The following is a 24,381-nucleotide window of genomic DNA, read 5'->3' on the forward strand; positions in this document are numbered from 1 at the left end:
AATGAGACCTCAGACTGAAGCAGCATTCTATGTCCTGAGCAATATAGATAAAAATAAATCTACACCTAGGCTCATTGTGGCAAAACTGCAAATATGAAATTCAAAAACAAAAGTGTTAAAGCTGCAAGGGAGGGACACCTGGATGGCTCAGTGGTCTGCCTTTGGCTTAGGGCATGATCCCAGAGTCCTGGGATTGAGTCCCACATGGAGCTTCCTGTGAGGAGCCTGCTTCTCCCTCTGTCTATGTCTCTGCCTCTCTCTGTACGTCTCTCATGAATAAATAAAATCTTTTTAAAAAATAAAGCTGCAAGAGAGAAAAAAAGTTATCTCCAAAGGAATGTCTACTAAACAGCAAATCCTCATCAGCAATAATAATTACCAGAAGATAATGGAATAATATGTTCACAGTTAAGAAAATATTTATATATAAATATTTATATATAATAAAATACACATACACACATATATACACAAAATACATATGCATGTGTTATTAATATTAACATTTGACTTATGACTACATATATATTTGGCTTCTAACCATATATGTATTCTGTATATGTATCCTCTACACATATATATATACTTTACATACACAGAAGTATATTTCTAATATATTTTCTAATATATTTATATTAATATATTAATATATTATTATATATTATAATATATAATAATATATTAATATATAATATATTAATATATAATATATTAATATATTAATATATTTATTTCTAAATATATTTTTTAAAAATTAAAAATATATTTATATGCATATATCTGTTTTTAGAATATATACATGGGCAGAAACCAAAGTTTAATAATGTTATCAGGTAGAAAGCAATATAGTTCTAATTTCCTGAGTTTTAAAAATTTTGCACTAAAAACATACATTACTTTTGGGATCTGAAAACAAAGTAGTAAAAGCCAAAGAAACACAAGGCCACGCATGTCACTGCAGTTCACCTCATCAATCCTAGAGAACTGTATTCCAGCGAGTTCTTGAATTACCTGCCTCATCCATACTTGGTTTTCCTTGATGAGGAACCCGGGATGACAGGGACACGGGGGCCTCCAGGTAAAGCTCTGGGCTTTGCCATCCCACCTCCAATTCCAAGGGCAGGGGGCAAGGTGGGGGTTCCTGATTGCTCCTTGCTGGTGATTGATTCAGAAATGGGCCAACTCTGACCAATGAGCTGTCAGGTGAAGTCTTGTTGGAGATGAGGAACTGTTGGGGACCCTTTGCTGGCTGCTGAGAGGGAACCCCAGGATGAGATGGTTTCTCCTTTCCTTTCTCACACGAGCACCTGCTTACACTGGTCTGGTCCAGCTGCAGGCATCTTGCTTCCTGTAGAACGTTGGACCTGCCGCTGAAGCTGGGAAGGCAGAGAAGTGGAAATAACCTGGGTCCTTGGGGTGCATTGTAGTGAGGCTAAAACCCCCTCTTTCTCTAGACTTACTATCTCGTGAAATAATACATTTCTCCTACTTTAACCCAGTGGTTCTTAACTTTCAGTGTGTGTCAGAATCTCGAGGGAGATTTTAAAATCTATTGATTATTCTAAGGTAAAGTCAGGGTCTTCAGGGGGCAAATCCACCCAAATCCAGATTTTCTAGATTTTCTGTTAGTTTCACCTGAACGCATCTTGACTGACCAAGACCCCCTTCGCAGACATCTCCATCGTTGTTTTCCTTAAACCTTTAAGGCAGGGATTTGCTTAGGAGTTTTCCACGTAGGTTCCACCTGGAACCTGAGGTCTTTGCTTCTAGAATACATCATGACTGACGTCTGGTTCTTGGGGGTCTAATAAAACCACCCAAAGCCTGTTCCATGTAATAGCGTATTTGTAACACGTTAAGCGTCAAGGATGTAGATGAATCTGCTCAATCGTCTTATGAAATTATGTTTTCAAAACCTATTTTGCAAATAGTTTTATCTTTAACACAACGGTCTCACTGTGTTTTAGTAATTGCCAAGTTTAGTTTTTAACTATCAAGTGAAAACAATATTTAAATATCTTACGCGTTTGGTTGGTACATTGTGGAAGGTGCAGGGCTCTGGAATCTTCACATATTCCATTTCTATAAATTGCCCACCAGCTTCAAAAAGCTTTTTTAATGCAAGAATATTCGTAAAATCACTCTTGGCAAGGAGGCTGATACAAATAGCACCTGCTTAAAAGAGCCCTGGGTGGCTCAGTTGGTTAAGCATCTGCCTTCGGCTCAGGTCATGATGCCAGGGTCCTGGGGTAGAGTCCCACATGGGGCTCCCCACTCAGCAGGGAGTCTGCTTCTCCCTCTCCCTCTCCCCCTGCCCCCTGCTCGTGCACTCTTTCTCTCTAAATAAATAAAATCTAAAAAAAAAAAAAAAGAGTTCCATAAACTCTCAGAAATAAAATCAGCCACAGCATCGAATCTCAGATTAACAAAAGCACCGTGTGTCTCAACAGTTGGTGGTATCATGTAGGAGGGGAGGAGGACTTAGGTATCTCTTGAGGTACCTAGTGGGGAAAAAAGTCAGAGAGCCACAAATAAGACATGACAGCTTTCAAACAGACCCAGCACTCTCTCTAACCAGGAATCAAGCTGAAGAGAGACAACCCTGCACCTCTTGGGGACCAGCTGTTCATGGAGATGGCCGCACAATTAACACAAGCCGTGGGTTGCCAATAAAACATAATAAGCCAGGCCCACAAGACAGTGGGATCACTGTGGGAACCCAGTCAGGCCTACCACACTACTGATGGTTTTCATGCCATTAAACAGGGAGTGAGTTCATAATTGCAGTGGTTTATCTCAACGCTCCCTGCTGCTCTTAGCGTTTAATTCAAATGTAGTGTTCATCAGCTGCTGCCAGTAGGCAAGAAGGAGAGCTTTATCAGAAAATGTAAAGATCGCTTTGTGATTATTATTTCACCTTAGGGCAAGGCTGCCCTAAGTGCCCCACACAGCGCCTGGTGGGATGTTATCTCCTGAAGGCTCTGGAAATGAGTACCTCGGCATTTAGATTTCCCTCCATGCCTGCCCCACTCCACCCCCTCCACACACACACTTTTTCCATTTAATACTGAGCTGCCTTAAATCACACAAAATGGCAATTGATAAGATATGGAGTCAGCTGTGTTTTCGTCTCGGCATAGAGTGACCTGGTCACTCTACTCCAGGCCCACCTGGTTCTTGCTGTCCACAAAGCCACTTAACTTCTTTGCTGTCCTAAGTCTATTGCACACACTCTATTATCTGGTGTGCTAAACACTTGGGACTGTCATACTGTCCCTTCCGTGGACTCTGCTTTACAGCACAGGGCCCAAGCAAGACCATGAACTTACAAACCCAGCAGGTTGTGGCCAAGGTCAGTAGAGACTAACTTTTAATTAAGTGCCCAGGGGGAAAATCTTCTGTCATTTCAGAAAAATCATGAAAGCTTCCTCTTAGAGTGGTTCCGTCCCTAGGAATTTCCCATCACAGGTCAGTGGATCAAAGATCCAGGCAGCATGGTAAGGAGCAGTTGTGTGAGCAAGCAGTCACATCACAATCTGCCCCTGCGGTGAATGCAAATTGGATTCTCAGATCAGATGCTTTGAGTGTTCAAGTGTTTCTGGTTGGAAGATGCATAAAGGAGGCTGGAAGAGAAAGAGAATGTCGACTCAAAAGAGGTAGCACGCAAACCACCACCCTTAAGCATCTTACCCTCTCCAGGCACACAAACTCCAGAGAGCCAGACTATTGGATAGCTGGCCATTTCAAAGGAAAGACCCTGTCTCTAGATTTTACCTATTAATCCCAAAATGTTAACTTGCAGTGATCTCCCCAGCATCCCACCCCAACTGTTGGTTATTTGCCTAAAAAGCCCTGTCTCTATAAAATTTGAAGACTCTCAAAAGACATGAGCACAGTTGCTCTCCGCTGATCACTATTTTTTTTTTTTTGTCATCTCAAAAAGTTCACAAACAACATGAAGTCAACTATGACAAAAAAGCCCCAAATGAATCTCCAAAGACCAGGCTAGACCAACCAGGCAGAGAGGAGATATAAATGAGTGTATTGTTATAGAATCTACCAACATATTTTTCTAATACATTTTATTTTGGGTTAATCTTGATACCAACTGGAGTCTGAGATATGGCAGATTTTTCCACAAGGCTTGTGGAGAGAGGTTTCTAATGAGCCTTAAAGCATCTGTCATAAATTTTAGCTCTGAATCAGCTTCTGGGATTAAAACCTGTATCCACTTACTAACTGTGTAACTTTGTACAGAGGTTTACCTGCCTAAACCTCAGTATCCTCATCTGTAAATTGGTGATAATATTAGTACCTAACTCATAGGGTTGTTATGAGAAATACATCAGATAATCTATAACTGCTTAGTACTCTGCTTAGTACAGAGTAAGTTCTTAATAAGTATCCATTATTAGTGTTGCTTTCATTGTTATTTATATTGAATCAATGGAAGTCCCATGGAGGTGTCATTGGTGCACTAAGTGAAGGCCATTTAGTAGCTACTTGGCCATAAGTGAGACTTCCGCCTGCCAGACTATGGCTTCATCCAGCTGGCAGTCCTCGGGGGCTCTCAACCTTTACAGACTGCCTGGCAACCTAACCACAGTGCCAAACCCTGCGTTAGCAGAAAACACCAACTGAGCTGACTCCCTAGGGAGCCTTGATGTGACTTATTTGAAGCCTCCCTCAAAGATGACTCTCTGACCCTCCCAGTATTAGAGGAACAAGAGGCTCACAGGCCTTGGGTTGTTCCTGGCTGTGCTCCTCCAAGTCCTGTGGAATCCCCTGGTTGCTGTGGCTACCGTAAGTTCAGCCTCTTGGTCTATCAGCAAGTTGTGATTCCAATGATCTGGCAGGAACAGATACCTGCTCTCAGTTCCCTTAGTGTGGTCTCGCACGAATTTGTGTACCAGGAAAGCACCCCTTCCTCGCTACTTAATATGCTTAACAGCTAATTACATCTGTGTAGGGATTACACTTTACATTGTCCAGCTTTATGGAAACAAACCCCCAGGCTTCCTCAGATTCCTTTAAACAGCTCCTTATCTCTGAGAAAGAGATTCTTATCAGGGCCATATGTTAGAGGTCCTGTGCAGTTTCCAAATGACCCCAGGAGAGTCTGGGGCCTAATCCATCTGTGGGCCCAAAGAAGGAACTGAACAGAGTCCCAAGCTGAACCAGCTGGGAGGCCAAAGCCCTCCACCCTCCATAAACCTGTCAAAGGCTGAGTCTGGGCCAAGATGATCCACATTAGCTCCTCTCCCCAGGTGACATGGGCTTCCTATGTTGACCTTCATGCAGTGTAGAGTTTGAGTGTACAAATCCCAGGGGATTATGGGGCACCTAACTCAAAGTCAAAGTGAAGTCTTGTGCTGTGGATGGACTAGTTTAGTAGTAACACTTGGCTTTTTAACTCATAAGCTAGCCAAGCCCCTCCAAACCCTGAAGAAACAATACTACCATCTTCCTTTGGCCAAGATGTCTAGGTAGGCCCCAGCAAGAGAACCAACTGGTCTCACACATGATTTTCTCAAGGCTTGGGAGATTCCCAGCCTTGGTAGGCACTAAAAACACTCCTTCCCTTGGCTTATAACAATTCAGTTAAAGACCTTGTCTTAAGGAACTGTTGGGGGGAGGGGGAGTTCAGGGAGTGCAGAGAGCAGGAAATGTCTCCCAGTGTGAGGAGCCCAGGAGCCAGAGGGGCCCTGCTGGAGCTTTCCAGCCTGTGACTCACGGGGTCCACTTCCCTGCATAACCCAGCCTGGACTGTAACTCCTCGGTCCCTGTGTCTCAGTGCCTCTTCCTGTCTCCATCCCGCCCAGACCACTGAACAAAGCAGAAGTCTGGAGTCCACGGCAAAGACTGAAGTGTTGTGTATATATTTGGGCGTCATCTGTGGAAGCAGCTATTTCGAAAACAAAAAATAACTTTCCTGCCCTCAGAAGAATTTAGTGAGCTCTTAGAAGTGTCTACCTTAACCATTGGAGACTGAAACCTTGATTCAATCTCACCCCTTGAGCAAAGAAAAGTAGATATAGTACATTCCTTTTCATCGATTCAGAATAATAGGTGAGGTATTTGTCGAGTGCTTCTTATTTATTTGTTTGTTTATTTATTTAAAAGATTTTATTTACTTATTTGATAGAGAGCAAGAGAGCACAAGCAGAGAGAGCAACAGACAGAAAGCAAGAAGCAAGTTCCTCACTGAGCAGGGAGCCTGATGCGGGCTCGATCCCAGGACCATGACTTGAGCTGAAGGCAGATGTTTAACCAACGGAACCACCCAGGTGCCCCTCATTATTTTGTTTAATCCTTACAGTAACCTTATGAGATATGCAATGTTATTATTTCTATTTGATGAATGAGAAAACTAAGACTGTATTACTCGAGATCCCAGCTTCTTGGTCTCTGATGCTCTGGGCTGAAAGGGAAACTGGAGGTCAGCTTGTCTAACTGGTACTCTGATCCCTTAACTCCTTACAACTTCTTAACTCCTCTCCAACAACCCTATAGAACAGATCACCCTCTACTTACTCCAGGGAAGGGAAAATACATGAGGCACAAAGGAAAGGGCATGTGATTGGGAATCAGGTAACACAGGGCCTGCCACTCTCATGGTTTCAGTCTGTTGATTGAATTTGCCCTTTGGGAAGGCAAAAGAAAGTCCGAGTACTTTCCATGGATGCCCCTCCATATATTAAGAGCGCCCTTGCATATTCCTTAAATCTTCTCCAGTCTTAACTATTTCCAGTTTCCCAACCATTTTTTATGTAAGATTATCCTGGTAACCTTCCCCTGGGTAGGCCACCACTTGTCAAATTACCTCTTAAATGTGGTTACAAGGCTGGAGTGTCAGAATCCAAGTGGGTCTGACCAGCTTGGAGACCATGGGACAATTCCCTCCCTTGGGATGTCTACATGTTTACCTAAGTTAAGTTATACAGCTTAAAATCTTCCTCACCTCTTTGGAAACCCCAACATACCCTGAAAACACAGTCAACAAAAACCCCTACATTTTTTTGCCCCTACTGGTGCCCAGGAGAGCAAGCCAAAATGCCTAAAATCAATTTGCTGAGAGCCAATTGGTTGAAATTCCATTCACCGAGTGATTGATTTTATCATTGCATTCCAAATGGCGAACCTACTATTGTCAGGCACTGTTGTAGACACTGGAGATAAAGCAGTGACCCAAATAGGTAAATGTCTGTATTGATGGAGCTAACATTCTTAATGTAATGGAATTGTGCCAACCACCTTTTGAGTTCTTCTGTTTTCTTTTGAATGTCATTTCATTAATACCTCAACTGGCATGTAAGCCTTAATCTGGCATTTCTAGCAACTGGTAAGAAAAATTCATCATTTCATATGGATGTGATTAGCTTAGATCCCTTCACAGAATTTTCATATTAATGGTAATATATAATCTTATGCTGAAGTTGATAAATATGAATGAATCCTTGAAAATAATCAAATATATTCATGGGAAATTTAAGCCTATGTCCATCAACTTTTGAAAAATTGAGCATTCTATAAAATTCTGAAGACAGAGTAAAAGCCAATCTGTTACAACTTCGCAGAAATCATCTATACAAATCTTCAATACAAATTGTTGTAAACTTTACAAATAATACTTAAAGATTTGCCTTTATTGGTAAATTTAACTTGATGAGTTAGTCACTGGGCAAACTAACTTTTAGCAAATTGGTCATTGTCTAATTGATTTTGGCAAACTGATATTTATCAACCAGTTTAAAGTTGTTGTGCCCCATCTCAAAACTGCAGAAAAATCAAATTAATTTATTTGACTCAGCCTTTGAATTCTGACCAGCAAGGTCTTTCTGAATCCTGACTCTATCACAATACAGTCTTCCCAGGCACCTGTCAACCAGCAATTTGTTCCTCACACTATGAGAGTCCTTATGCAAGTTTTAAAATTTAAAATAGCAGGTATACCAGTAAGCTCCATTGGACCCCCATCCAATTTGTCAATGGTAAATTAAAAATCCTTGAGAAATGTCATTCAACAAGTTATAAATCTGCTTAATTTACCTATCACTGGCATCATCATAAGACTATAATAATGACTAACCTTTATTGAATGCTTTCCACCTATCAGGTAGTGTGGTAGGTGCTTTGCACACGTATCTCTTTTAATTCTCATTCAGATGAAGAAAGCAAGACTAAAGAGGTTAAGTAACTCACCCAAGACCATAGAGCTAGTAAATAACACACTGTCTTTCCTCTGGCGGTTAGATGTTTATTGCAACACTAAGCTTTTATGTTTAGTCATTATCTAGTGGATTTATCTTATAGATAAAGCTGCCTGAAAGATGGGAATATTGGAGCCACACATATTAACTAAGACACTCAAAGGTACCAGGCCACCTTAATTTGTACCTTTCATTTGGTTAGTTGATTTATCAGAGGATGAGTCAGTTCATTGCCCTCCATCAAGACAGAAGATTCCATTCTGGTTCCTATCTCAAATATGAACATGTCCCCAAGGTGTAAGTAGACTGGATTTAATCCTGGCATCACCTTACCTGCTGGGGCTTCAAATCTTAACTGCTGATCTTCAATTGCAACATGGTGCTAATGGCACCTAACACAAGGGTCCATGGCAAAGATTCAGTGAGATAATACTGAGGAGTGCATAACTCAATGCCCAGCAAAGGGTAGATGACCAAGGTTAGTTCTCTGCTCTTCCAGCAACTCAGGTCTGAGTGACTGTAGAGCTACTTGAAACATCTATCACCATGAAATAGAGAGAGTAAAGTGAAACCCAGAATATATATTTATCTAAAAGTTCTATTATGTCATGATTAATCTTCTCTAAGATACATGTCATCCAAAATTAATACCCACTGGTACTTAAAGTTTACATTACTAATTCTGTGAGATCTGACTCAGGAATGGTTTCTGGCATGATATCCTCGTGTCTTGCTCCTCAAAGAAGCAAAAGCTCTCCTGCAGTACAAACAACCTCAAGAACGAAACCTGGGCAGAACACTGAAATTCACTGATGAATAAGGGTGATAAGAGAAGAATGAGGACCCTTTTTTTCTCTTCATGACAGATCTTCAAGGCAATTTGCCAACCATACTACACAGGACAGAGGGGAAAAAGGCACAGCAACATATCATGATCTATTCACGATGATTGAATAGAAGAAAGTTCACTTCTATTGACTTTGAGAGCAGGTTACTTAAGAGATGCTCAGGATAATTTATACAGGAGTACACTTTGATCTGTGAAACAGATGTACTTATGATATCTGATATCATATTATCTGATAATATTTTTAAATACCCAAGGAGAATTCATATAAAATAATCCCTACTGAAGAATTCCTAGTAAAACTAATAACAATGATGGAATTTATTCTTTCTGTACTTTGGATTTTCATCCATTAGAAAAGTTTAAAACATAGAGCCGTGGTATAAAGGACCACACAATGTTACTTATGATAAAACCAAAGGTTCTTTCTGTGTTGCCATACCATGCCTGCCAACTTAGAATTCTGGAGCCCCATCAGAATCTCATCTTGCTATAAGAGCCAATGCAAATTTTGCAACATGAGGTGAACCAGACAAATACAAGCCTAATTTCTTCAACCCTCTGTGATATGGCATCATACCTGGTTTCTCTAATGAGTATCCTGACTCTAACGTCAGGGTAAGTCCCTCCATGGTGGATCTATGTATGACAGTGCCTACAAGTGTTTTTTAACTCAGAACTGTATTCAAGAAGAACTGAATAGGGGCACCGGGGTGGCTCAGTGGTTGAGTGTCTGCCTTTGGCTCAGGGCATGATTCCAGGGTTCTGAGATCAAGTCCTGCATCAGGCTCCCCATAGGGAGCCAGCTTCTCCCTCTGCCTATGTTTTCTGCCTCTCTCTGTGTGTCTCTCCTGAATAAATAAATAACATCTTTTTTTTAAAAAGAATGACTGAATAAACAATGAGCCAATAACGGGAACTATGATCAATTTAAGGTGAGATCATAAGGATATGCAATCTTATGTTCTGGAATAAGATTGGAGTTCCTTCTCTCTTTGGTTTTGTTGATAACTCTTAACCCATGCAGCTAAGGGAATAGTTAGGACCACTGCCTGGTAAGGTAACCAGCACATCATAAGTGCTTACCAAACATTCGTTGAAATCATCAGTGAAGATCCTTTTATGTATCCTTGTCTCGCTTGCCACTTGGTCTACCTTGTGATGCCTACATCTTTCTTCAAGGTCCTTATTAATTACATGAATTAATATTAATAAACCTAAAAAGAGTATCTGGCACATTGTAAGTTTTTTTTTTATAAGTACGGTTAAATATAAACAAACAAAATAGTACTTGCTTTATAAGTGTAGTAGTAAGGGCTGAATCTTGGTATCTGATTTCTATGGAAGGCCTTGCTTTTTTCCAATGTGTGCTTCAGGATACTGTCTGCCAGCTTTCTTGTCAATGAGGGGAATGAAGGGGAGTTGTTGTTGCTCACCATATATCTAGCCTGAATTCCCCACTTTGCATCTGGATTTTCATTTCCATTCGTGTTCTCTCTGTGGCAATGAATGGAATGTTTTCAATCCCCTTCACCAGGATAAGGCATGTCAGCCCAAGTGATGCCCCATGCAGAGCAGCAGGTAACAGTAGCTCAGAGGGCTCTCGATGAGTCATCACATGCCCCATATCCCACGAGCTTCACACGGGCTCACTCAGGCAGTGAGAGTACCTTTAGCTGGTAATAACCCAACCCACATTCCTTAAGTTATTCTCTCTAAACACCACTTCCTGAAGAAGAGGACAAACACAGCAAATGGAACAATACCAGAGCAAAGTCCAGTTTTTTATTCTCTGCCCCTTTTCTACTGCAATGTATCCAAAAGTTGGGCTTCAAACAATGAGGGTTCACTGTCATTGCTATTGGTAACTATGCTTGTCGGTAAGGACACTGATCATAGGTTCTATAGTCCTTGGAATAAATGAGTGAAGCTGAAAAAAAAATTAACCCACCTATTTTCATTATTTTATTTCTAAACAAAAACATTTGAATGAAACTACTGAATTTAATGTTGTTTTTAGAGGTGTTGAGATGATACATAGAGATCGTACATAGTAAGAAAATAAAGCCTAAAGTGCAATTTGATGCCTTCTTACTAACATTTGCTTGATAGCAATCACAATTTATTGCAATAGTTGCTTTATCCATAGTTTTCATTAGACTACTTTTTTTTTTTCCTCTCAGAGCCCTTATCTCTGAGCAGACCTCAGCTGGGGCTGTTATGTTCTACTATGTTAGCCCCAGAGCTTCAGGCCACTGTGGCTATTGAATTTCTCTTTGGGTTGCTCTTCCTAGATTCCTCGCTTCTCTCCACTCTCAGCAAAATCACAGTAAATGACTTTATTTACCTTTTTAATTTCTTTATCCCTTAGGAGAATTCTGTAACTTATCAAAAAAAAAAAAAACTGAACCTAAAACTGTTTTCAGGGCACCTGGGTGGCTCAGACATTAAGCGTCCGATTCTTGATCTCAGCTCAGGTCTTGATCTTACGGTGTGAGTTTGAGTCACACATTGGGCTCCATACTGGGTGTGGAGACTACTTAAAAAAAAAAAAAAAAGACTGCTTTCATGAAGACTGCCCAGATTTTCACTTAGACATAAGTGAAAGAGGGGTATGAGCAGATTAGGTTAGATTAGATTAGATTAGGTGATTAGGTTAGATTAGAACAGATTAGAACCCCTTTTGAGCTGTGCTCACTACCTACCTACTGCTGCTACAGGGAAAGGACATGTACATGTGCAAAGGTGTATATGAAAAGCCAATCTCTCAAAGGTTTTAGCTTCGTGGGTTTGCTTACATTTTATCATCTTGGAGATTAATATGTGAATAAGAGGTAGAAAGAAAGACATGTTAAAAGGAAACAGGAAAATAGGATTAACTACAAACTTGTAGGTTTGAGATTTTTTTTACTTTTCTACTTTTTTTTATTGAAAAGGACCAAGGAATGTTCCTTGATAGGAAAACTTAGCGGATAGGAACTTAAATTCCCCACAGCTCTCCCTGTCCTGCTCCCCATCCCCCCAGTGGAGGTGAAAGGCTGCAGTGGGTGGGGCCGGAGGGTGCAGCACAGAGACCGGTTAGTAGAAAGAGAGAAGTGGAAGGGGAAGGGCCAGAGGAGTTTGAAAGGAGGCAGAAGAACAAAGCAAGTAAAGGAAGAGGACGGAGGCCAGGAGCAAAAGGGAGGGGGTGGCCTCACCTCAAACACACCAAATGCCTCCAATTAAAGCTCTGAAAATAAGACCATGCAGGAAGCACTTTCAAAAGCCACAAAGTTCTCTTCAACACAAGGGCAAATGAGGAGAGAAAAGGAGCTAAGAACAAGGAGCATGGACGACAGAAGAGAGAGGAAGGAGAGAGCCAAACCTCACCCCCTAATCATTCTGCCTGAGGTGCTGAAAGTATTTCTTTATAAAGTGTGAAGTTTCAGCTGAATCCAAACTCCCAGCATTGGAGACAGTGCCAGGGGCCGCTTATGAGAAACAAAATCTCTTTTTTCCTAAAATGAGGAAATTCTGTTTTCCTATGAAGGCGTCTCTATCTTGAACCACCTAGACTCTTCTTCCATTCATTTACTGGATGACACTGTCATAACAGGAATAGAGGAGGTCAGGCCTGACCGATGGTTATAACAATGTTATAACAATGTCTGTCAGAGCCCCTAACCCAAGAATCCTGGCCAGCAGCCCACATCTGTAAGTGCTGCCCCAGGAATCATGCACGCCCAGGGCCACTCTCTCCTCCATCATAATACTGTACAGAATGTCTCAATGAGATGATAGGGATGGAAAATGGTGCAATGCGTATTTCCCCAACCATGGAGGGAAAGAGGTGTGTTTAATTAAGACTACTTGCTGTGATCGACAACTACTTGAAGAAAACAACGCCAGATTCCTACCTCACTCCATATACAAAAATAAATGCCAAATAGATTTAAGCATAATAAGAACATTTCGAATTTATTTTAGAACTGAGAAAACTTTCTCCACTAAGATTTAGAAACCCAGAAGTCATAAAAAAATGACAAGTATGTTTGAGAGACTTAGTCAGTTGAGCATCCAACTCTTGATTTCAGCTCAAGTCATGATCTCGGGGTCATGGGATCAAACCCCATTTGGGGCTCCGCACTCAGCAGCAATCTGCTTGAAATTCTCTCCCTCTCCTTCTGCCCCTCTCCCTGCTCATGGGCTCTAAAATAAATAAATAAATGAAATCTTTTAATAAACGATAGGTATACTTGACTATATAAATATTGCAACACTTGTATAAAAAAAATACCACGAAGAGTAGGGCCACTCCTGGGTGCCAGTTATCTTTAGTGATCACTGAATCATTGGAAATGGTAATGCTGCATCTCATGTTCTGACACTCTTGAGTATAGAGTCATCATTGAAAACCACAAGTATGTTCCACCTATCTCGGGAATCTCTCGCCCTCTGATTTTAAGGGTTGGCAATAGTCACAGCCACAGGATTGACTGGAGGGCCACAGATACTGTGGGAGTACTTCTATCTCTCGGTCCCTGTTTTTAGAATCTCAAAAGTGCTCAGAATATAATGAGAGTCCACATGTGAGTGAATTATTGGTGCAACAAAAAAGAGGAAAGGGAGAAGCAGCTACACCTCAAGTCAGAAGTACTTTCCCTCAAAATAGTCGTATTTTTTTTTTTACTAAGCATGCATTTATTGGTTTAAAAAAGTATAAACTGTGAAAATAAACTTTATAGGAAGAATAAGGAAACAATTCAAAATGAAAAGCCACGTGGTAGTTGTGTCTGATTCCCCCTCCTCCACTTTAGAAGTGAGAGAAATGATAAGAACAGAAATGCAACCTTGCAAAGGGACTCAATTAAGTTTTTCCATTTTTTTTAATAAAATGGCATCAATTGCTGAAAGCATTACGGCCTTTGTTATGCTACATAATACTGATATAAAATGTGAATAGTACAAAGTTCATCATATATAATATAAGGTTTTAATATATTACATTTGTTTCTACATAAACAGACTATAAATATATGTGCCATAGCATGTTTTACAGTCATGGTTCCCAGCATCTCACACTATGGTACCAAATGGAAAATACATTTTCTTTTTTAAAAAGGAAAGAACAAGGGCAGAAACCAGTAGAAATAGCTTTACGTGTTAAAAGTCTAAATAATAGAATAGATGTTGTTAAAACTTTGGCTATAAAATAATTTTGAAGTCTGGCTAACAGTCCTTCAGAGAGTGAACAAACCAAATCAGTTTTTACTAGAGTGTAGAGGCCAAATTACTAAGATACTGACTGATTGGGGTGAGGAGAGGGGGAAGGTTCAGGGAAGGGAGAAGGAACCAAAGAGTAAAATCCTTCCTGAAGCTTTGACACCACAGCTTGATACGGAACCTACTGCATTCAGGCTCAGACATATATCACATCAGGACAGATATGTGGGTATTCACCCAGAAGACACCAGAAGCTGGTTTATACAATCAGAACTCTTCAACACGACAGGGAGCCTCCGTCTGAATGTCCTTTCTTTATGGTGCTCTGAATAAAGGATCGGCCTGGGAGACAAGGAGCCAGAGCTGCATCATTTCCTTCCTGGGGCTTGGCCAGGAGACGCGTAAGAGTCCGGAAGGCACTCTCATTAGGAGTCGGAAACAGCCCAAGGAGCTCTCATTTAGCCCAACCGGGAAGAGCACGCAACCTTCTAAAACCAGTAACCTCATCTGAAGCCCTTTACATTTCCTCACAGACCCCATGCCCACCTCCACAACGGCCAACACAATGCATCCGCAGGCTCCAGCGTGCTCTCAGAGCAAGCCAATGTCTTCCTTTCTGTCAATCCAAACCCCACACGTAAGACTTGGCTCAGGACCCATATCCCAAACAAAGGATCTTGGGTGGACTCGGCCCTAAAGGTCTTTCCCATCTTCAACACCTAAAGCACTTGCATTGCCCAGTTTATCTTCTGGTTTTACAGAGAGGTGTCAACTCCCCAGGTGTTGCCACTTCATGGACAGATGCAGCCATTCCTTGAACTCCTTTTGTTATAACCCACGGGGAGACCCACAGTCAGGGGCATCAGACACGCTTTTAAATGCATACACAGAAGGCCAACACTGGTAGAAAGCACAAACACATTCTTGAGTCACAAACATCTTCTCAGGAAATGCCTAGGGGACTGGCTCCCTGCAGTCTGAGGTCCCTTTTTTTTTTTTTTTTTGAAATGAAAATCAAATGTGGCTACTTCCTAGTGATGGAAAGAACGACACTTGAAAATCTGAGCAGCACCTCTCATGTGATTTCCAGGAGTGGGGGACGTGGGGGCCTCCTTTTAAACAGGAGGAGAGCTCAATGTGGGCCCAGAGTCAGGCTGGAGAATCTGGGCTGCACTGCCAGCTTGTGGTCCAATCTCCATCAGCTTTAAAAGTTCGGCCTCCTCGCTGGAGTACACAGTGGTATCCGTGTCATCGGAGTGATACCCGGACTGGTAGCCACTCGTTTGGTTAGAGCCTTCGGATGCCACAGACTCCTTGCTCTTGCTGGGCATCAGTCCACTGCGGAAGAAAGGGCAACCAGATGAGTTGGTGGAGGGAAGGCCAGTCTTGCCCCTCTTACCCTAAACCCATTCCTGACCCCATGTGGGCTGTAATCTCCCCAGAGACACCAGCTCCTATCTCTCCCACTTGTTAATCAACGTATCAGGTTTGCTCAGACCATGTCTATTTTCAGGTACTAGCATGAGCTCGCAGTTGCAGATAAGTCCTCTCATTCAGGTCCAAGTCTTTCAAGCCTGTGATGAGATGAAAGGCAGTTCTCTGGAGTTACGCAAAGGCTCCGACGGATGGAGCATTTTTATGGCGTGGAAGACTGACAGGTTTGTATACAGTGATAGGAGCCAAGGGGACTCTTGGACGATGTGAAAGGAAATTGGGATGTTCTGAGTCCGAGGCTGCTTGCCCCACCGTGTCCACTGGGGATTACACGGCATGTGTGCGGTGTTAATAAAGTTCTTGAGCAACTTTAAACTTGAATATGTTGAAGCGTGTGTGTGCAATCAAGCCTGACTGTCAAAAACTGCTTTTTGCTCATCAAAGCCACATTCTTTGGAAGGACCGAGGGCCCGGATCACTCAGCAGCGACTAGAGAATGTTTTCAACGGTGTGGAATCATGACAGACCATAATTATGTCACAGCCTAAAAGTGTAGGCTGTGCTGACCTAAAATTTTAGGATTTACAGATTCTCAAGCCAGTCTGAGGTGTGAGGTTTTCCCCTTAATACGTGTTTTATCAAGTTATTCGTGTTAAAAACTACAAAAAGGATTTCATTAACTCTATGTCCATATATAGTTTAAAAGTCATTTCAAATGACTAGAAACGTGATTTTTCTTTCACTCCAGCCTCAATAAAACGAGTTTAGTATCTCAAACAATGGCATGGTACCTGGCACACAGTCACTGCTGAATAAATGTATTTTTAAATCAATGAATGAAACCTATGATAGGCTCTAACCATTTCTCACTTTAGGTCTAAAACAAATGATAAAGGCGTTTGTTTTAATGGCTCGTTTTAATTCTTTTTTCTTTAGATGAACATCCCTCAACAACCCATGGGTTTCCCACTTTACATAATAGTTAGGTTACAAGCACATCAAAGTCTTCTCAATTCTCACCTAGAGTGAGCTCACTAGCAAATAAATAACTGCTCTTCATCTTGCTATTTTTATAGAGATTTTCATTTATTTGTTAGGTTAAAAGCAAATATATCTATTCAAAACAAGATTCCTACAGAACCACCTGGGGGAAATCATATTCACAACCAAATTTAATATTTTTCCCACAAGGAAGCCAATAATAATAATAAGCCACATAATTCAGCCAATAACGTTGAAGCATCTCAAGTAAATAGATGTGGGCTTATTTACGCATCAGACTTCTAAAGACAGATGTGCTTATTTAGGTACAGGTTTGAAAACTCTTCAGAGTCCACAAAGATTTTAATCACTTCAATTCGAGGGATTATATCCAATGACCTTTGTTATCCAGCCAATGCCATACAAACCACTGACCATACAAACCACTGACCATACAAACATAAAAATTCCCTGGTATTCATAAATGCTCATAAGAACCGACCAAACCCCCTAATTAATTTCAGATTTCTTTTTCAGATGTGCCACGCAATTTATTTGTTTGATTAGTTTCAGTTCTTTACCAGTTCAGTTGATGCAAATTTGCCTAACCAACAAAGACACAAAAAGGGAAAACTGCATCGACATTGAAAGTTCTAAGTTCCTTCTGAAAATTCCTATCGACATTTGTGTTTTCTATTTGGCTGAGCCTTACCTAAAAGATGGAGCTAATTTGGTTCTGTCTTCCAGGGTTTTCAGCTCTTCTGAGGCAAGGACCATACCACTGTCCGTCTGGTTGTCCTTTTTAAGAGACAAGGAGATGGCATGGTTGATTGAGTGTGCACACTGACCAACTACTTAATTAAAATGATTTCTTAACCCATCTATCAGACAGTATGCTCCCAGTGTTCCACAGAGGGAGGCAAAGATATCGTAGCCAGAAACTGTGCCAGCTACAGGGAGAAACAACTGCTTCCTAGTAGTAAACCCAGCCCTGGAAGAAAAGAAGAATTTAGGAAGAAGCAGCTGAGGAGACCTGTTGCCATCCTTCTTTTCACAACGATACCATTTACACTTGAGTGGAACTGGGCATGAAGCTAGACCATCTAGAACATTGGACCAGAGGCTGTCCTTATGGAAAAACCAATGGGAGGGGGGCTGGGGGCTACTGATCAGTTCCATGTCCATAATGACCCCATGACACATACCTTTGTAATGAGGCTCCAAGACTCTAATGCTTAGGCTAATATTTATCTAGCTAATATTTCATCCTTTGTGTTATTTTAAAGACTATTTTTAAAAGATGTACTTACATCTGGGATTACTTTTACTTCTGGTTCTTCCAATGGGATATCTTCAAATGTTTTTACACTCACGGGCCGGCTCTTTCGCTTACTGTTCTGCAGATACTGGCTGCAAAAGAACCAATATTTATATTTGGGTGGTGGTATATTTGGCTGCAGAGACCAAAAGTGATACCTGAGTTCATTATCTTTCAACCACAAGTTTAATAGCAACCTTCAAAACATCCTTTGGAAAAAGAAAAAAAACAAAACAAAAATCTTTCTCTGCTAGCACACAGTGGAGGCTTCATTTCCTGTGAGGGCCTATTTAAAAGTATAATCTAAGTGAGGGACCTCGATGAGCTCCTGTTCCTTTGAATCCTACTTCTGAGGGCCGGGGCTGGACTACAGACAACATCAGCAAACTAAGTAATCAGCTGCCTTCTGCCTGGTTTCCTGATTGCCTGAGAATCCTCCACTGGACTCTCGACATATTACAGCGTTACACATCTTCCTGGCCACCTCCAGGAAAGTTTTTCTAGAGAATGCCCGCAGAGCAACCATTCAGTGAAAGATGGCCAGAGGAAACACCTGCAGATCTCACTGGATCTCACCTGGGTTCTGTAAAAGACACTGAACCCAGCAGGATCTGGAGACAACCTCCTCCTTCTGCACGTAATAGAGGCTTAGTGCGTGTGTGTGTGTATAGGGGTAGCTGAGTCTCACAATCTCCTATTTTCTGCCCACAGAACTGCTGGTCTTGGGAAAAGGCAGTGGTTCAAGAGTCATGAGATGTTCTATTTCAAAGTCCATCACTGACTACACAAACTTGGGAAAGTCATGAATATTTCCATGCCTCTGTTGCCTCGTCTTTAAAATGTGTTGGCAATAGCTTTCTCTCCCTCACTCACAGAGGTATCTGGAGGATGAATGATGTGGGTGGCAAGGGTTCTTATAAAGAATGATGCTCTATCAGCCAAAGCTTGTTTTCCTCCCTTGAAGGTACCCATGTCCTTCAGGAGTTCAAAGAATAGGACTTGTTAGACAACATATCATCTGTTTCATGGGGGTGCTCCTTCCCTGCCATGTAGCTTTGGATGAGTCTGATTATGTAAAAAGCACCAACAGCCCAAGTGGAAAGAAGGGAAGTCCTTTTCACAAGGGACAACAAATTCACTCTCCAGGTGTATTTCAGCATATTTCCCCACAGGCAGGCTTTTGGGTATGTTACATGTTCCTGTGTTTTCTGTGACCAAGTGGGGCGAGGACACACTGGAGCCAAAGGAGGAGAATAGAAATTGAGTCTCCCTGCCCTGACCCAGGAGGCTGATTCCTCCCCTTTACAGAGAGGAGAAAATGATGTTCACCAGTGACATCCTCACTCAGGAAACTCCACAAGAAGACCCAATATATAAAGAGACAGAGAAAAGCCCACTTCTCCTGAGTCCAGTCCCTAAAAGTGGCTGTCGCTAAAACCTATTGGTACCACAGTTAATCATTCATTGATTCAATCACTCAGGAATCCTTTACTGAGAATCTACGACATGCCAGGCACTGTGCTAAATGCTCCTCAACCATTGCTTCATAGCATCTTCAGAAATAGCATCCGTAGGGGTGGGTATTACTATCTCAACTTCAGAAGAGGAAACTGAGGCATAGAAAGGTTAAGGAACTTGCCCCAAATCACATAACTAGACTCTTTGGGTCATGAGCAGCCAGTGAAGAGCTTGAAGCATGACACTGGCAAAGTCGGATGTGCCCTTTAGAGAAATGGCTCGGGGTAGAGGAAGGTGAAATTGGCAGTGAGACCACTCAGGGGGCTCTTTTTCATGTCTCTAGGAGAAAGAAGGGCACCCTGCCCAAGAGAGGTGATGCCCACAGGGTTTGGAGAAGTAGACAGATTCCAGAGATATACAGCAGATAGAATCAACCAGAGGGGCTGAACCTGGGCAATAATGTGGCTGCCTTGGAGAAAAGAGTTGAGGAAGCTCCGACTTAGGACAGAAATGGCTAGGACTGGGATTCGAAATTGGCCTTCAGATGGTAAAGGCCATTGTTTTCCTGCCCTACTCCACAGTGACTCCCTTGGGAAAGTATCAGAAAGGGAAAAGTAGAAGAGAACAATGGACATGATGGTTCAAGTCCTTATTAAGCACCTACTGTGTGTACAGCACTGTTCTCTCCCACGCAGGCACTGACTGTGCGGTGGGACCAGCACGGGGGAGAAGACAGAAGGAGGACAATGGATAGTTTCACTTCCAGCAGTCCTATCACAGCCAAATTCAGGAACATCTAGCCAGGGGGCTGTCCCAGACATCCATCCACAAGGAGCACTTAATCATCACCAGCAATTAACCAAAATGAAGAAAAATGGTGTGTGCCAAAACCTTTCTCTGGGAAAGAAAAGAAATCTTTGATAAGCTGCTTGGAGTGGGAGGTGAAACTCCCCGGGGGGAAATGATGGAGCCACCACAGATGGTCCCCAAACTGCCCTCAAAGAAAGATGAGTCCAATTAATACGTGTTTTCTTGCAGAAAGCATGCAAACTTGGGGCCAGAGCTGATCCACAGGGGAAATTAGAGACAAAGCTGAGTCTAGACACTAGCGATCTGTCCCGTTCACCTTCCCCCCCCCCCACACATCTCTTGACCTCTTCTCTAAATAAATGTTGAACAAATATTTTTAAATAATTTAAAGGGGCAACAAATCATAAGGTTGATGCCCACTGTGATGTCTCCGTCCAGCTCTATTTATGACGCAATGAGATTGAAAACTATAAAGAGGAAGCAAATGAGAAAGACTCATCAGCTTTTCTACCTGCCTGGAGATGGGGAAAGAACAAAATGAGTCTGCTGAGAAGCACCTCAGCCTCATCTCTGGTCTCCCCAGGGAAGCAGAGAGCCTCCAAAAGAGAGCCTCCAAATGAGGTGTGCCATGTGCAGATGCCTCAATTCTGCATTTCTTTTAACCCAGATAATTAAAATGTGATGGCTGGAGTCTTGTTTTTATAAAAGGAAAAAGGGTGGCAGGGGGTTAAGCCAGTGGGGGGTGGGGTGAAGACAAAAGATTCCAATTTCCATTTTATTTTTCAAATTATGGCTGGATAAAAGAGAAACAGGACTGGAAAGACCAATATGAAAATCGTAGCCAGAAAATAGGAGCCAGGCCTATGTTCAGAGTGTGGTGTCACATTTGTCCATGCTTCTGGGGATAAATGTTAGCAGCCCTGATTCAGATCCAACATTGCACTTGGCACTTCCATTACACAAACATGACTTCATCGACTCTCGGCACCATATGCAAAGCATCCAAGCGAGCCAAGAGACTGCCGCTCGGGTCCTCCCTCCACCTGGTCACAAAAAACCCAAGGCATAGAGTTCGCGATCCAATGGCTTGCTGATAAAGAAGGCAGTGGTGCTGCAGGAATAATTACCAACCAGAAGGCCAGCCGAGCTCGAAGTAGGGGGTTTTTAACATGAGAGTGGAACTACTGGTTTTTAACCTGAGAGTGGAACTAACTGGGCTTTCAGTTCATTGACGTCTCTGTCTGAGGGCCCCTCCTTGGTGTGGCAGTAAACAGGACTAAGAGAGGTACGGGAGGAACCAGATTCGTCATAGGGATGTGATTTTAAGCAGCTTGCATAATAGCTATTCTGTATGGGGTGCTGTCTAGGTGCCGGGCACATGAGAAATACATTATACCATGCAATTCTCAAAATAATCATTTTGGAACACCAGCGTCTTCACCTGGGTCCCAGTGAAGATGTCCAGGTCACTAAGAGACAGACTTAGTAATCCAACCAGTTCTGTTGGACACTGAAACCTGGATCTTTAACCACAATTGTTTATTTTTGCCAAGTGACGGCTCTGAGCCTCACATCCACCATCTACCTCAAGAAAGATAATAGTTTTCCTACCTTGCCTAACTCTGAGAGTTTTCGTGTAGGCAAAATCTGATAACAGAAGGAAAAATTCTTTGAGAAACACTCAAAGCTCTTGGCATAAATGTAATGGGCAGTTTACTTGTTGGCTTCCACCCACTCCAGCAGTGTTCTTGCCACTCTATGGAACTGTCCAGGGGGCCCCCTGCCCTGCCACCTGGCAGCCTGGCTAACCTAGAGCTCCATGCCCTTCCCTGAAGCCACAGCACAGTCAAGAGGGCAGGCTGGACCCTGCTGCTCCGGGGCTCTAGTTACAGGAGGAAAACACCCCCAAAAAGTGGGAAAAGAAACAAAGCAAAGAAGCCCCAGGCTTAGTAAAAGGCAATTTTAATATCATATTGTAGAAACCTTATCAGCTCTATCCTCAGACACAGGTGCTGGGAGAGAGAAAAAAGAAAGCTGCCTTCAGACCCCCTTTACAAACCAGGAGAGGACAGCAGTGCATGTGTTTTAAATAAGTCCAGAAGTCCCATTATGCAAATAAAATGCTGAACATCAGACTGGGGAGGGGCTGCCGAAGATGTGCTGTCCAGTCCAATTCGGGACACATCCCCATGGCATACTGCATCCTAGCCAGCGAGGCGTAAGTGTGTTTTCATATATGCATAAAACTCTTCCTTCCTGAATCTTTCCTAAGCCACTTAATTCACATTAATAAAAGAGTACATGGGGATAATTTAAATACAGATGTCTATATAAAATTGGTCTCTTTTTCTGGAGATTAACGAACTATGGCATCCCAGCTATTTGCAGCTGCAGGGCTTGGGATTCTAAAGGAAGGGCTATGGCAGCAATGTGGACCACAGATGGAAAGAAAACTCACCTACCCCGGCCCTCCTCAAGGAGCACTTCCTGTGATAGCAGCCTCAGGGCTAAGGTTAAATGTGGTAGTGAGATGCAGCCTTCCTTCCAGCCCTTTCCCAAATGACCTTGAAGTGCCCCGTCCCCCTGGGGATGTTGACCATATACAGTACCTGATTCCTGCTGTGTTGTCATAATGGAATTTGGGGTCACACACTTCCTCTTCCTCCATACAGGAAACAGGTGAGGTAGGCAGAGAGAGTCCAGAATCCTCTTCCATGCTCAAAGTCTCTGATATGGGGAGAACAATGTAGTCTTTGCCATCCTGAAACAACAAACACGGAGTGCTTATTGTTATGGCTCCAGCCCCGCAAGAGGCTTTTCATGAAAAAACAAAGGCCAGGGGGGCTTCTTGGTTATGAGGTATGTGGCTTTCAAAGCTATGTAGAACGTTCGGACATTAAAAAATGGGTCGTCCAAAACAAAAGGGCACTTGAAAGGGGTGCGTATATGAAAGTAGGTTGAAAGAGTTAATATAAAAACAAGAGGAGTAAGGGGGCCACAGAGAGCAAAGCAGGCTGTGGCCAGAGACGTAGCAACAGAGCGCGGAGAGCTGAGATATAATTTCTTCCCAAAGCCCTACCTACATGAGCCAGTCTTTCAAAGGGCATGTCATCCAATTTTAGCCACTACATTTCAAGGCAATGGAAAATCTGATGACAGTCTAGAGAAAAGCAATAAATGCCCAGGAAAATGGGTCTTCTGAGAAAAGGTTGCACAATTTAACATTATTTCATCAAGAGAAAGAAAGAAAGGGCAAATTGCCCTTTGGGGCAAATTGATACCCTTAAGCATTTGAAAGGTTTACTGATAAAAACAATTTTGACCCATTGTCCCCCACCTGTTCAAAAGAAAAGCAGGAGGAAATTGGCTTCCATTCATGGTAGTAAGAGGCCATTGACTGGAGATTAAATAACTTTCTAATGGTAAAGGTTATAATTCTAAAATTCTCCAGTGAAAGTTATGGGGGCCTGGGATTTCACTGAGGAAAAAGCCATCCATTTTGCAGGGTTCAGATGTGGTTTTGCCTGGACGGTGTATTAAGAATTCCATCCATTGTTGACAGTCTGTGGATCGACTAAATTTTTATTTGTTTGCTTGTTTTACTTTAGAAGAGCATCTGAAGACAACAAAAAGATACATCAGGAGGAAAGAGTGGTCTGCCCTTAGGTTATGGATTAGGATCTCATCTCTCTAGAAGCGTAGGCAGATAGTTTTAAAAAAGCATTATTGCTTAGATCTACAAGAATATGGTGGCCATGGGAAGGCCTAGAGAGGAAGAAGCCCTTGTGGACGGGTCTTGGATGGAGATCACAAACCTGCTGAGCATTAGCCTGTAGCAGATTTCCCAAATGTTCCACCAACTCTGAAAATGTGGGTCTCTGATTGGGTTCCCCATGCCAGCAGTCAAGCATGGTCTGGTACCTAGAGAAGCAAAACACCAATGTCATTAACTGCCTCCTGCTTCCTCAGCTGATGCTGAAAATAGGCACTTGAGTGAGTAAATATTTATGAGAAGTTCACCATGAGCCCAGATGGTAAGTAGTAATACAACAGCATATAAAACACAGGGCCCTATACTTTGGAGCATCAAGTATGTAGAGAAAATGTTAGAAATCAACATC

The 24,381-nt window shown here is 42.2% G+C and overlaps 1 protein-coding gene across 1 annotated transcript in view; it reads right to left on the reverse strand.

Annotated features, from left to right (window-relative positions):
* Positions 1-13,903: 13,903 nt before the first annotated feature.
* Positions 13,904-24,381, reverse strand: part of KDR (kinase insert domain receptor) — a 43,804-nt gene continuing 33,326 nt past the window's right edge. The window contains exons 26-30 of the mRNA XM_041725322.1: positions 24,076-24,181; positions 22,870-23,021; positions 17,985-18,084; positions 17,387-17,472; positions 13,904-15,597 (exon numbers count right to left, since the gene is read on the reverse strand). Coding sequence (XP_041581256.1) covers positions 15,375-15,597; positions 17,387-17,472; positions 17,985-18,084; positions 22,870-23,021; positions 24,076-24,181 — 667 coding nt within the window. The 3' untranslated portion in view covers positions 13,904-15,374. The remainder of the gene's footprint in view (positions 15,598-17,386; positions 17,473-17,984; positions 18,085-22,869; positions 23,022-24,075; positions 24,182-24,381) is intronic.

This window comes from Vulpes lagopus, chromosome 12 (assembly GCF_018345385.1).
Source record: "Vulpes lagopus strain Blue_001 chromosome 12, ASM1834538v1, whole genome shotgun sequence".
NCBI lineage: Eukaryota > Metazoa > Chordata > Mammalia > Carnivora > Canidae > Vulpes > Vulpes lagopus.